This window comes from Meriones unguiculatus, chromosome 7, assembly GCF_030254825.1.
Source record: "Meriones unguiculatus strain TT.TT164.6M chromosome 7, Bangor_MerUng_6.1, whole genome shotgun sequence".
Lineage (NCBI taxonomy): Eukaryota > Metazoa > Chordata > Mammalia > Rodentia > Muridae > Meriones > Meriones unguiculatus.
Window position 1 is genome coordinate 3333968 of NC_083355.1, and position 13409 is coordinate 3347376.

At 49.1% G+C, this 13409-nt stretch overlaps 1 protein-coding gene across 1 annotated transcript; it reads left to right on the forward strand.

Annotated features, from left to right (window-relative positions):
- Positions 1 to 1817: 1817 nt before the first annotated feature.
- Eif4a3 (eukaryotic translation initiation factor 4A3) lies at positions 1818 to 13029 on the forward strand. Its single transcript, XM_021639740.2, has 12 exons — positions 1818 to 2044; positions 4310 to 4382; positions 6539 to 6605; positions 7358 to 7420; positions 8735 to 8867; positions 9075 to 9155; positions 9502 to 9643; positions 9938 to 10076; positions 10515 to 10630; positions 12420 to 12527; positions 12601 to 12728; positions 12808 to 13029. The coding sequence occupies exons 1-12, from the start codon at positions 1876 to 1878 to the stop codon at positions 12822 to 12824; spliced, it is 1236 nt and encodes a 411-aa protein (XP_021495415.1). The 5' UTR covers positions 1818 to 1875; the 3' UTR covers positions 12825 to 13029.
- Positions 13030 to 13409: the final 380 nt, after the last annotated feature.

Here is a 13409-nt window from a genome sequence, read left to right on the forward strand (position 1 = left end):
GGAAACAAGGGTGTTCCGAACCCTTTGGAGACTGTAAGAAACTGCAGCAAACTGGGAAGATGGCCCGTAGGCTCCCACCTAAACACAGAAGGAAAGAACAAACAACAAAATTGTCCCCTGGCCTCTTCAGTCACACTGTGGCATGGGCATACCACATACATCATGTGAACACAAACAAACACATGCAGACACAATAAATTAAAAAAAAAAGACGTGAGCAGAGTGGTTCGATAGGAACAAAATAAAACCCTTTTCTAGCTGTTCCATTTGATGAAGAAGCAGGTGAGATTAAGCAGCATCTTATTCAGTATCCCTAAGCTATTATTAAGCCATTTCAACAGGCAGTATGGAGACTTTACATTCTTTTCTTATGATGTCATTAAAATTCATGTATATTTTACAGCAGAGATTGCAAAACTACCTCTCGAGTCAGGCTTGCAAAACGGCAAGAGCACATGAGATAAATAAATCCTTGTGGAGAAGACATGAGAACTTGAACTCACAGTCTTAGTCTCAGAAGGGTGGCCAGCTCGTTCTGTTTTTGGTTTTTCAAGACAAGGTTTTGAGTGTGTGTGTAGCCTTGACTATCAGAAGGGTGGCCAGCTCGTTCTGTTTTTGGTTTTTCAAGACAAGGTTTTGTGTGTGTGTGTGTGTGTTGCCTTGACTATCCTGGTCTCACTTTTAGACCAGGCTGGCACCGAACTCATAGAGATCTGCCTCTGACTTCCTGAGTGCTGGGATTACAGGCGTGCACCATTGCACCCGGCTGGCAAGCTCTGTCTTTAATGTTTTGATTAGTAACACATGTATCATATTGGCTATCGGGTCTGGACAAATCCTGATACCAGAGCAGAAGCCGAGCTCTCAAGAGAAGGCAGTGATAACTTGTTTTAACGTGGATGTATTGCAACCCACAACTTCTTCATGAAAAGATAACCTGATTATAACTAAATTTATGTACATGAGTTCTTTTTTATAGCAGCTTTTAAAGATTTACTTATGTGTGTATATCTTTGTGTGTGTGTGTGTGTAAAATACGAGTGTGGCCCCCATGGAGGCCAGTATTGGATGCCCCAAAGCTGGAGACACAGGCTGTTGTTAATCACACGATCTTAACAGTTTAGTCATCTTTCCTCAAAAGCGGAAAAAAAAGAGGCCAAGGGCAACTGAATGTTCCCTAGAACTCGGGGTAAGGCTCAAAACTGAAGAGGTCCTGGGATACACCCTCAGAAACAAAAAAAGCAGACACGCCCCAGTAGCAATGCCCTTGTGAAGCCTAACTTTAAGCCAGGACCCTTCCGAGTGCCTGGAGCCTCCGCGCCGGGTCAGAGGCACCGACCCATTCTCGGATGGCGTGGCCGCTTAGGCGGTCTCTTCCAGGGAAAACACCTATGCCCTCCGTACCCACCTACAGCCTGATTAACACCAGCGTGCCTCTCGCTGAGGTAGTCACGGCCACGCAGACGGAGCGGCGACGAAGCGCGAAGCCCTCCCGGCTGTGCCAGCTCCCCTTCCCCAGGACCCTCAGCGACTCCCCGGCGGCCCCCTGGCATCGCCCTCAGAGACGCCACATCTCTATCCCAAGCAGCTGCACACACCCAAAGAGCCCAAACTCTCCCCACACCTCTTAAGAGCACTTGTACAGAGCCGGCGCGAGCCCAAGCTCTGGCCGAGTCCGGCTGAGCGCTAAGTCTCGCGGGAGTAGAAACGCCTCCCGGGTCAATTGTCGCGCTTTTCTCTTCCGTCTCGCACCTCCCTTGGCGCTCCTCCGCCGCGCTGTGGTGGCGTCACTTCCTGTCGACGGGGTTGGCGGCGCGAGCCTTGTTTCCGGTTCCCGCCGCGGCTTTCTCTCATCTATTTAGTGGAGTCGGGATCATGGCGGCCACGGCCACGATGGCGACGTCGGGCTCCGCGCGGAAGCGGCTGCTTAAGGAGGAGGACATGACCAAAGTGGAGTTCGAGACCAGCGAGGAGGTGGACGTGACCCCCACGTTCGACACCATGGGCCTGCGGGAGGACCTGCTGCGCGGCATCTACGCCTACGGTGGGTCGCGGGCCGCGGGGAGGGGAGGTTGGGGGACCGGCCTGGGCCGGGAGGGTGCGTGCGACCGCGCTCCAGAGCACAGGGCCGGCTTCTCCGGCTTCGGTCAGCCAGGCTCCTCCGCGCCGCTCGTGAAGCAGGTAACCATGTGTGTGCCCGGGAGGTGCTCCGAGGCTTTGATGGAGGCTGGGCGCTGAATATCCGGAGGCTCGTGCCTTACGGAATCTGAAGCTCACTAGGGAAGCAAAGGGTGAAGCAAAGGCGCTTCAAGCGGTGGGAGTTGGTGTGAGAGGCTAGAAAATGAGCGCTGGGTAGAGTAGATAGGTTGGTAGGGGACAGTTACAAGAGCCGAAAGGGTGCTCCCAGAGTCATCAGGGTAGAGAGGACAGCTGGTTCTGGCTCCTTGACGCCGTTGGCCTATGTTTGCCAGGAACAGAAGTCATGCGATGCCAGCGGCCGGTTTTGAGCCACTGCAGAAAGAGAGAGAGGATCAGGTGTATAGTTTGAAAGTTTATTCGGCGTCTGGATTTGGAGTAAAGCGAGTTAGAAGAGGAGGCTGGGTGACAGCTTGAAGGGACTGTGATGTTACCGTTGTGGTAGCGCTGAAGAATCTGCTGGGGGCGGATGGAGTGCAGTCCTGGCTTTTTTTGAGTGAATGGTGGGTTCATGGTGCTGGTATTTGCAGCATTTTTGGGAGGCCAAATGAGGTCTTTTTGTTCGTTTTCAGATAAGGGCCTCCCTTTGTAGCCCTAGCTTTCCAGGAACTTTTTTTCCAGGCTGGCCTCAAATTCAGATTCTCCTGGCTCTGTTTCCCAGATGCTGGGATTAAAGGTATGGCACACCTAGCCTGGCTCTTTTGTCTGTTTGCTTGTTTTTGTTTTTAAGCAGGGTCACTACTTGGCTCTAGCCCTCCTGGAATTCACTATGTAGACAGGGAAGGTTGGTCTTCCCACTTTAAATGATGCTCAGCCGCGGTTTTAGTTAATTCCAGATTTAGTCAAGTTGACAAGCAAGAATAGCCACCACAAGTACTGTGTTGAGCTGGGAGATTGTACTAGTTAGATCTTTTTCTTACTATTTTTTTGAGACCTGGTTTCTCTCTGTAGCCTTGGCTGTCCTGAACTGGCTTAGTAGACCAGGCTGGCCTCATATTCAGAGATCTGCCTGCCTCTGCCTCCAGAGTGCTGGGATTGAAGGGGTGCCTCCCCCGCCCCCAGCTAGTTACTTTAAAAAAAAAATTTACAGTTTATTCACTTTGTATCCCAGTTGTAGCCCCCTCCTTCATCTCCTGGTTCCATCCTCCCTCCCTCTTTCTCCCCTATGTCCCTCTCCTAGTCCACTAATAGGGGACGTCCTCCTCCCCTACTGTCTTACCCTAACCTATCAGGTCCCATGAGGACTGCCTGGATCTTCCTCTGTGGGCTGGCTAGGTTGCCCCACCCAGAAAAATGAGAAGGAGCAGGCAACAAAGTTCATGTCAGAGACTGCCTCTTCTGCCCTTAACAGGGAGCCCACGTGGAGACTGAGCTGTGTATGGGCTGCATCTGAGCAGGAGGTCTAGGTCCTCTCTGTGCCTGGTCTTTGGTTGATGGGCTAGTTACATCTTAAAAGAGTATAAAAGTGAACTGTAGTTTCTCTGAGTTCTGCCTGCTTATTTGGAAAGTACTTGTCTTTTGTTGTTGGTTGTTTGTTTTGAAAAAGGTCTCACTACATAGCTCTGGCTGTGCTGGAACTTACGATGTAGACCAGCTGGCTTGGAATTCATAGAGGTCCTCCTGTCTCTGCCGCCTGAGCGCTAGGGTTTGGGGAGTACACAACCATGCCCTGTCTTTCATACTGTTCTTGTCACTGTAGTAATGGCCCTTTGGTGGGTACCTAGATGATGGGGCTGCATCCAGGCAAGAGAGCAGCGTGGGGTGTCCCACATCACGCCTGTACAGTTCAGTACCCTGGAGACACGAACAGCACATGGAAGGGTTGGTAACTAAAGTGCTTCTAGGTTTGTGATTTTTTTTTTTCTTTGTAGAGGGGCTTTCATGTGTCCTAGGCTGGCCTTGAACTCCTGATGCTCCTGCCTGTATCATCAAGTGCTGGTATTGTAGACATTATCTTTGCAGGTAATCTCCCAGGCTGTAAGGATGTGCTCAGCCCCTGCCTGTATGTTTGCCTGGGGCTGGCAGTGAGAAGTGATATGTGTCCTCACTCATGCTGTGTGGTGTTCATGTTGTCATAGTTGTGGGAGCTAAGTTTTCCTCTTTGTGTTCACAGGTTTTGAAAAACCGTCAGCCATCCAGCAGCGTGCTATCAAGCAGATAATTAAAGGGAGAGATGTCATTGCACAGTGAGTTGTGGAGCTGGAGCCAGCTTGGGTTGATGGCACTGCAGTGGCAGCTGTGGGACGCGTGGTCTACCTTGGCACCTCGACACTCTGCACAGACTTGCTTTTCTCTCATCTAGAAGAGGGTTCTTTTTTTCTAAGATAGTGTTCTTGGCTGTCAGCATGCGTGTATGCTTTGGGGAGGTGCTGGTACTGTGGGTTAAACCCAGGTCCTTGCACACACCATGCAAGTACTCCATTCCTGCTGAGTACCTAAGTCCTAAAGGTAGAATAACGGATTTATGCAAGGTATTTTTTCAGTAGCTTTCTTTCTCTTTCCTTCCTTCCTTCCTTCCTTCCTTCCTTCCTTCCTTCCCTTCTTTCTTTCTTTCTTTCTTTCTTTCTTTCTTTCTTTCTTTCTTTCCTTCCTTCCTTCCTTCCTTCCTTCCTTCCTTCCTCCTTCCTTCCTTCCTCCTTCCTCCTTCCTCCTTCCTCCTTCCTCCTTCCTCCTTCCTCCTTCTTCCTTCCTTCCTTCCTTCCTTCCTTCCTTCCTTCCTTCCTTCCTTTCTCCTTCCTCCCTCCCTCCCTCCCTCCCTCCTTCCTTCCTTCCTTCCTTCTTTCTTTTTTTCTTTCTTCTCCTGTTTGTTTATTAGTTCATTTATTAGACAGGGTTTCTCTGCATACCCCTAGCTGTCAGTAGACCAGTGTAAAATGATTACTGATATTATTGTATCCAGGAAATTAATACGGCAGCAGTTTTCTTTAGCTAGCTAGTTTCCCAGTGATTGACACAGAGACACTATGATTTATTTATAGGTTAGAGCACAGTAACTGGCATTATAATTCTATTCTATTCAAATACTTCGTGGCTGTCTGGCTACCTCCCAGCCAAAATCCCCATAATACTTGCATTTTTGTCCTTCTGTGCTCCAGCTTGTTTCTCTTGAACCCCCCTGGAACTCTCCTCCTGGCCAAATTTTTCTTCTCTCTCTTTCTCCTCCCTGCACTGGAAATGATGGCTTACCCTGTTCTCTCTGAGGCCCAGCTATTGGCTGGCCAGCTTTTATTGGCAGAACAACAAATGGTGAACATGTTTACACAAACTTGAGATAGGTGGTATTGAGAGGAGACACTACAACTGGATTGAAATCAGAGAGTGGACTAGAGAAATCAACATTTGAATGAACAAGAGTAAACTTTACACGGTGCACAACAGGATCATGCCCACAGACCAGGCTGCCTGCAAACCCAGAGATTCCCCCTACTTCTGCCTCCTGAGTGCTGGGATTAAAGATGCATGCTACTGTTGAACCTGGGGCCTGCTCTGCTACTGAACTGTGCTCCAAACGTTATTTGCCTTAATTTTAAGAAGACCAGTTTTTTTTGTTTTGTTTTTTTTAGTTTTATTATGTATACAGTGTTCTGTCTGCATGTAGACCTGCATGCCCGAAGAGGGCACCATATCTCATTATTGATGGTTATGACCCACCAATTGCTGGAAATTGAACTCAGGACCTCTGGAAGAGCAGCCAGTGTTTGTCACCTTTGAGCCATCTCTCCAGGCCTGGACCAGCTTTTTAAAGTCATACTCTAAAACTTTAGTAGCCAGTGCAGTAAAGGAAGAAGCCCTTTCCTCCCTTGCTCTTGAGGTTCTTGCTGACGTTACCGCCTCTTCGGTTCTGGTGCCCCTGGAGCCTGTGGGGATGGCTCGCTCAGTTCCCAAGTTCAGTTTTTAGTACCCACGCTGAGTGACTTACAGCTGCCTGTAACTTCAGGTGGTCCGCCATCCTCTTCTGATCTCTGAGAGCACCCCCACACGTGGCATTCAACCACATAGATGTGGAAGTCAAAATAAGATGTGACCTGAGTGAGCCAGGCATGATGGTGAATCTTTGTGAGTTTGAAGCCAGCCTGGTCTACAAAGAGAGTTCCAGGATAGCCAGGGCTATTGTTACACAGAGAAACCCTGTCTTGAAAAACTTAAAAAAAAAAAAAAGTGACCTTGTACTGGGGTGTCAGACTGTTGCAGTTAAGATGCTGGGGTAAGAGGTGGGGCCATCTAGAAGCTGCCCCATTGTATCTCCAGCCAGGCCTTTGGAGCACTGCTGAGGGTTAGGTCATCAAAACAAGGACAATGTCAACTGCCCTTTCTCTGATAACTACTCTGCTTTCTTAAACAGGTCTCAGTCTGGCACAGGCAAGACAGCCACCTTCAGTATTTCAGTCCTGCAGTGCTTGGATATCCAGGTGATTTGCTAATTAAAGAAGTGCTCTTTAAGGGGATGCTGTGTATACAGTACAGTAGCTATGGGGTGTGACCATATACCTTTAAGCCCAGCAGACAGAAAGGTCTCTGAGCTTGAGTTCAGGATGATCTTCATAGCAAGTTCTAGGACAGCCAAGGATACGTAGCAAGACAGGAAATTCTGACCTGTGCAGGAGAGTCCTGACTGTGTCATGCTCCAGCTTGCTGGACTTCCAACTAGATGTCTCCTTAGGCAGGTTAGAAAAGAGCTGCAAGCTAACACAGCTGGTGTTTGTAGTAGCTCTCAGTGCTTGTTAGCAAGCCGTGTGCAAGCCGTGTGAACGGTGCTGAGGCGGCAAGCTGGACTTGGACAAATACCAGGTGTTGTCTCATATGCAGGCTCTAAACTTTTATTTTTAAAAAGGTGGGCATGATGGTAGAGGTGGGACTGTTTGGGAAGAGACTGGAGGGAAGGGGCTAGAGAATGTCAGAATGTGTGAAAATGTTGCCAGAAGCTCGATGTGACGGTGCACGCCTTTAATCCCAACACTTGGGCGGCATAGGCAGGTGGATCTCTGTGAGCTCAGTGGCAGCCTGGTCTACAAAGGGAGTCCAGGACAGCCAGGGCTCTATACACAGGGAAACCCTCTCTCAAAAATCTGCAAAAAAAGGAAAAAGAAAATGGTTGCAAGAAAACCCATTCTTCTGTACAGCCTCATGGCATTTCTTTTTTTTTTTTCTACTTATTCACCAGGTTCGAGAAACCCAAGCTTTGATATTGGCTCCAACGAGAGAGTTAGCTGTGCAGATTCAGAAGGTGAGACAATTAAAGGAGGTGCTGTCAAGCTGCTGTCACTCGGTGGCAGAGTGCTTTCCTAGTGCAAGGCCCTTAGTTGGGCCCCAGCAGAAAGATTGCTGTTGTGTTCGCAAGTGGCAGAGGTATGGGGTTAGAGGACGCTTTTTCTCCTTGCCCTAAGCTCCTGGACTAATGGCTCAGGACCCCAAATATATTTACAAATGCCTAGACCTAGGCTAGGCTCTTCTCTGACCAGCTTCTTACTTAACCCATTTATTCTACTCTATATTCTGCCACGTGGCTGCTTGCTTACTTGCCATGCACCTGTCCTCACATCTGGCCAAATCTCCTGTGCCTGGTTCTATCCCAGAATCCTTTCTGCCTGCCAGGTATCCCACCATAGGTTTTTTAATTGGCAGGCAGTGCATCCATACAGTGCATAAGATGCTCTCTCTATAGCACTGCTTCTCTTGGAAGATGGGCTCCTTTTCACATGTTTTCCTGGGGCCAGCAAGGTGGTAGGGTGGGTAAAGGTGCTTGCTGCTCACACCTGAGTTTGAGTACCAGCATCCAGGTAAAGGTGGAGAGCACTGGCCCACAGCTGCCCTCTCCTCACACACTGTTTGATAATAATGCGCTCTTTGTTGATTTTTGCAACACCCTAAGATGGATCCCAGAGTTCTGTGCATGCCAGGCAACCTATAATTCCTCCTATGTTGTATGAACCGCTGGTTGTTTTTACTATGGCTTCAGCTCTTCTATGCATTCATACTCTTAAAAGTGGTCTGGAAATGTAGCTTCATGGTAGTTAACTCTGCTGTAGTGCACAGGGCTCTGGGTTCAATCCTCAGGGTGCTGGGGCAGACAGATTTTTAGTTTTTAAGATGTATGTGTTTTTTATTTATGTAGTGTTCTGCCTGCATATATGCCTACACACTAGAAGAGGGCACCAGCTCTCATTATAGATGGTTGTGAGCCACTAAGTGGGTACTGGAGAATTGACTCAGGACCTTTGGAAGAGGAGACAGTGCTCTTTACCTCTGAGCCATCTCTCTAGCCCCAGGGAGACAGTTTTTTCCCCAGGAAAAAAAAAGTTTTAATCAGATAATGATTGTGTCTTGGAGGGATATGTATTGGTGTTGAACTTGCTTTTCCTGCACTTGATCTGCACCATATCAGTAGTAAGAAGCCCTCAAGATGGCTTCAGTTGTGGCAGAGGAAAGAGATCTAATTTTATCAAATGAGTGAATCATGGGTGGTTGTTTCAAGTTAGAATAGAAAGGACAGTTCAGAGTTCTGACCTTGTGCTTTGCATGTAAACCTGATTTGCTTCAGGGTCTGCTTGCCCTGGGTGACTACATGAATGTGCAGTGCCATGCCTGCATTGGGGGCACCAACGTCGGGGAGGACATCCGGAAGCTGGACTATGGGCAGCATGTTGTGGCAGGCACACCAGGACGAGTCTTTGGTGAGTCTTCTGTCGTTGAGAGCTGGTCTGTGGGTGAGCCTTCCAGTACAAAGGGCATGCAGTTGAGTTGTGTACACCATGGGGGCGTCTCTGCAGCGGGCCCCTGGTTGACGTACAGGGACAGGCCCTGAGGGCTCAGGGCACCAGTGAGAATGCCAGCTCTTTCCTTGGAGCCACATGTGAGTCTTCCAAAATCTAATTCTGTAGATATGATCCGCCGTAGAAGCTTGAGGACACGGGCTATCAAGATGTTGGTTTTGGACGAGGCTGATGAAATGTTGAACAAAGGTAAGGTGCTCAGAACTTTCTGCTGACATACCAGGGGATGTCTTCATCTGACAGTCCTTGCCCTGTGGAGAGCAGTGTGTCCTGGGAGGGTTTGAACCTGAGACTTGTAGTGTTTTCACGGTTAAGGTCTATGAGACCACTCCTGGCTGGGTGACGATGTTCTACTTTTGTCTGATGGGCACTGCACACTGCCTGGTTGTCAACACAGAGCTCCTTGTGGAATTGAGGTGCAGCTTGTGGGTCAAGGTTAGGGTGTTTGCATGTGTGAACTTGGTCTACCATGGAGCTCTGAAGAGCTGACCCAGTGACAGCCTCAAAACCAAAGCTGAGCTCATCTTTGCCCCAGGTTTCAAGGAGCAGATTTATGATGTGTACAGGTACCTGCCACCAGCCACACAGGTGGTTCTCATCAGTGCCACGTTGCCTCATGAGATCCTGGAGATGACCAACAAGTTCATGACAGACCCCATTCGCATCTTGGTGAAGCGGTAAGGATACATTCCTTCATTCCCCTTGTGTAAACTAGTTTTGATGTGCCTTATGTTTTTCCATGTCTAAGCCTTGGCTGTATGCCTGATTGGTGTTCTGTATTCTTCGGAATGATAGATGGCCAGGCTATGAAAACTAGGAAAGGTGCAGGCGGGTCCAGGATCTAGCCCTGTCTGGTGGCATTAACAGGGTAGGGGGATGTGACTGGCAAGATGTGGGTTGGGGCTCTTAGGGTGACCTTGTCTCTCAGCTCTCAATTTGAAGAGTAATGTGAACATTTGTCCTTTTGCCAGTGATGAATTGACTCTGGAAGGCATCAAACAGTTCTTTGTGGCAGTGGAAAGAGAGGAATGGAAGTTTGATACTCTGTGTGACCTCTACGACACGCTGACCATCACCCAGGCTGTCATCTTCTGCAACACCAAGAGGAAGGTGTGCTACCATGCTCTGCAGTGGCCTTAGGCTGGCTCTCCTGTCACAGGCAGGCAGGGTGTGGCTCAGGCTCTGGGCTGGAGACTGTGTTAAGACAGCAACATTGACAGTAGGCCAAGTGGAGAACTGCTAGGGAAGCTGAGGCGGGAAGATGGTTGGAGCCCAGGAGACACACAAGACCTGGCTTTTAAAACATGGAAGTGGGTACTGACATTGCGTTTTTCTGTAATAATTTGGATGCCTTTGGTTTAAGCTGGGCCTAGGCTAGTGATTGAAGTGGTATCCCGTGAGGAGTGTTCCTTCTAAAGAATTCTTAGGCATGGCTATTCCAGCAGTTGGGTGAGAGTTTGCTCTCTGTCTGCGGTCGTGTGCTTTTGAGAGCTGCCCTTTGACAGGCCTCTGCTTGGGTAGGTGAGTACATCTCCGGTTCTGTTGTAGGTTGACTGGCTGACAGAGAAGATGAGAGAGGCCAATTTCACAGTGTCATCCATGCATGGAGACATGCCCCAGAAAGAGCGTGAGTCCATCATGAAGGAGTTCCGGTCAGGTGCCAGGTAGGCTGCTGCAGCTTTGGCTCCTATGCGAGGATACACGGGCTGTCCTCAGCACCCCAAGTGCTGAGGCTGACATTGTTCTCTGAGTGGACACTGCCAGGTGTGGGCTGTTTCGTTAGTGTAAACTAATTGCCCATTGGGTTGATCGCTGTTCATCTGGTAACCAGGTGTTGGAACAGTCACGGGCCTTTGGGTTTGTGTCTTTGATTGAGGCCTGCTGTGATCTCCTTGGGTCATTTTCGCATGGTGTATATGTGTGTCCTTGAACAGGATATGTCCCACTAGACCTGAGCTACTGATAGCCCTCAGCTGGCTGACATCTTGCCTCTTGTGTTGTGTTCTCTCTCACTGAGTAGATGAGGTTATCCTCTGTGTCTTTTTATTATTTGTCCCTGTGGGTGTAGCATTGTATGTGTTCTCAGAGTGTGTGTGGAGGTCAGGGACCAGTTTGTGGAAGTCACTTTTCTCTTTTCAACATGTTGGTCCCAGAGATTGAACCTGGGTTTTGGGGCTTGGCGGTAAGCTCCTTGACTAAACTATTGAGCCATCTCAGTGGCCTGGATGTTTGCTGCGTCTGTCCTCAGTCTGTAAACTTGTATACGGATATAGGTTTCTCTGTAGACTTGAACCTGCCACTGGTGTCCTGAGCCCTGTGGGCCTGTTGCTGTGCCAGCTTTTTTTTTTTTCCCCTCAATTTTTTTGAGACAGGGTTTCTTTGTGTAGCCTTGGCTGTCCTGGACTCACTTTGTAGATCAGGCTGGCTTTGAACTCAGAGATCAGCCTGCCTCTGCCTCCCTGAGTGCTGGGCTCACAGGTGTGCACCACTGTGCCAAGCATGAATATATGTTTGAATCTGTAGTGGCATTTTACTCTGCAGGCTAGAATTTATTTAGATTTATACCTGTTTGTCTTTTCTGTCCTCATCTCTGAATTTCATTTGAGACGTGTTCAAGTTAATTTGTGTCCAAGGTGGGAGTGCTGCTTCAGTTTTCTCTACCTCCAAGTATCCTGGAGACTGAGGGAGGTGTTGCTGAGATGGTCAGCTGACTGTTGCCTTGATGATGTGGTCCACCAGCTCTTTGCCCCAAGTTCTGAGGCTGCAGTCCTCAGTCCAGCTGCTCTTCTAAGTAGCCCCTGCCTTCTGCTTCCCTCTGCCTGCAGTTCTTTCTGCCTGCTTTGCTTTTGCTTTTGAGGAGTTGATGTTTGACTGAGTCTAGATATATGTTTCTTCTGGATCTGTTTGCCATCTGTGGTTTATCCGGAGTCTCTGGCCTGCTGGCCTCACACTGCTCTGACCTTTCCCTTCCTCCTGGCTCAGTTGTGGTGCCACTCAAGGCAGTGAAGTCATACTCTTGTGAGCGACACACACAGCTGCTCTGCTGCTTTCCGCTGGGATCTCTTTTCCTTTAACTTCCGGTGGAAACAGGCATCCATCTGCTTTCTAGTAACCCTGTCAATGTTGAAGGAGATGGGTGGTTTCTTCCCAGTGTGTCAGTAGGGTGCTCTAGTAACATCAGCACTGTGTTCTTACATGGTTTTCAACCCCCTTGTCCTTGTACACCTAGTGTGTTGGCTAGGAAACCAGGCGTGTTTCAGGTGTGGTGGGCATGACTGGCCTTTGTGTGGGCAGAGCAGCTGCTCTTTGTCAGCTGTCTGTTGTTTTGTCTGTTGTCTCTTTGTCAGCTCACAGCTTAAATGATTGTAGCAGGTTCCGATGCAGTGTGGGTGATGTGACACAGCTCTGCAGAGGCTGATCTGCTCTCACCCTTTCTGGCTTTTGTTTCTGCAGCCGGGTGCTCATCTCCACAGATGTCTGGGCCCGGGGCCTGGATGTCCCGCAGGTGTCCCTCATCATTAACTATGACCTGCCCAACAACAGAGAGCTGTACATTCACAGGTGTGTGTCCTTTGCTCAGGGCTGTCGGCCTTCGTCTGCGAGGCTGTTTACTAACACATGCTTTACTCCAAAGAATCGGGAGATCGGGCCGATATGGACGCAAAGGTGTGGCCATCAATTTTGTGAAGAATGATGATATCCGCATCCTCAGAGACATAGAGCAGTACTACTCCACCCAGATAGACGAGATGCCCATGAATGGCAAGTTGCTGGCTCTGCTGGTGGCTCGGGTTGGGGCGGTGACGCGAGGCCTTGCTAACGTGCCTTTCTTCTCCTTCAGTGGCCGACCTGATCTGAAGCTGCGCTGCTACACCAAGGGCCCGGATGCGGGCACCTGTCTGGTGCGCCCATTTGCAAACGGGACACTTCTATTTAATGGGGTTTATAGGAACTGTTCTTATAGGCCCTCAAGACCCTCGGGTTTTGCCGTCTTTTCTAATGCACATGTAAATAATCCAATGCTTTAAGCCTTTTACATTAAACATGGAAATTTTCCCATGAATTTGAGTGTAGCGTTCTTGAGGTGTCACCAGGTTTCCTGGTCTGGTCATGAACAGACCATTTCTCTCCCTAACTCCACATCATGGGCAGAATCCAACTTGAGATGTTGAAATCAGAGCCAGACTGCAAAATCCATATAAGTTAGAAGATAGATAGTGACTTTGGGTTTGGCAAAAGGCTCTTGAAGATGATGGGAAAAGAACTCGTGACGTGGACTTGTTAGGTCTTCAGTGACACGAAGTAGAAAGGTGAAGGGTAAGCTGGGAGACACCGTGAGTATGTGTGGCTGGCCCTCGGTGCTCAGGGAGAGCCTCTTGATGGTTCTTTAAGTTGTCACATTACCTGGTGAGCTGGACCCTGCGCATGTGGCTCAGCCATGGC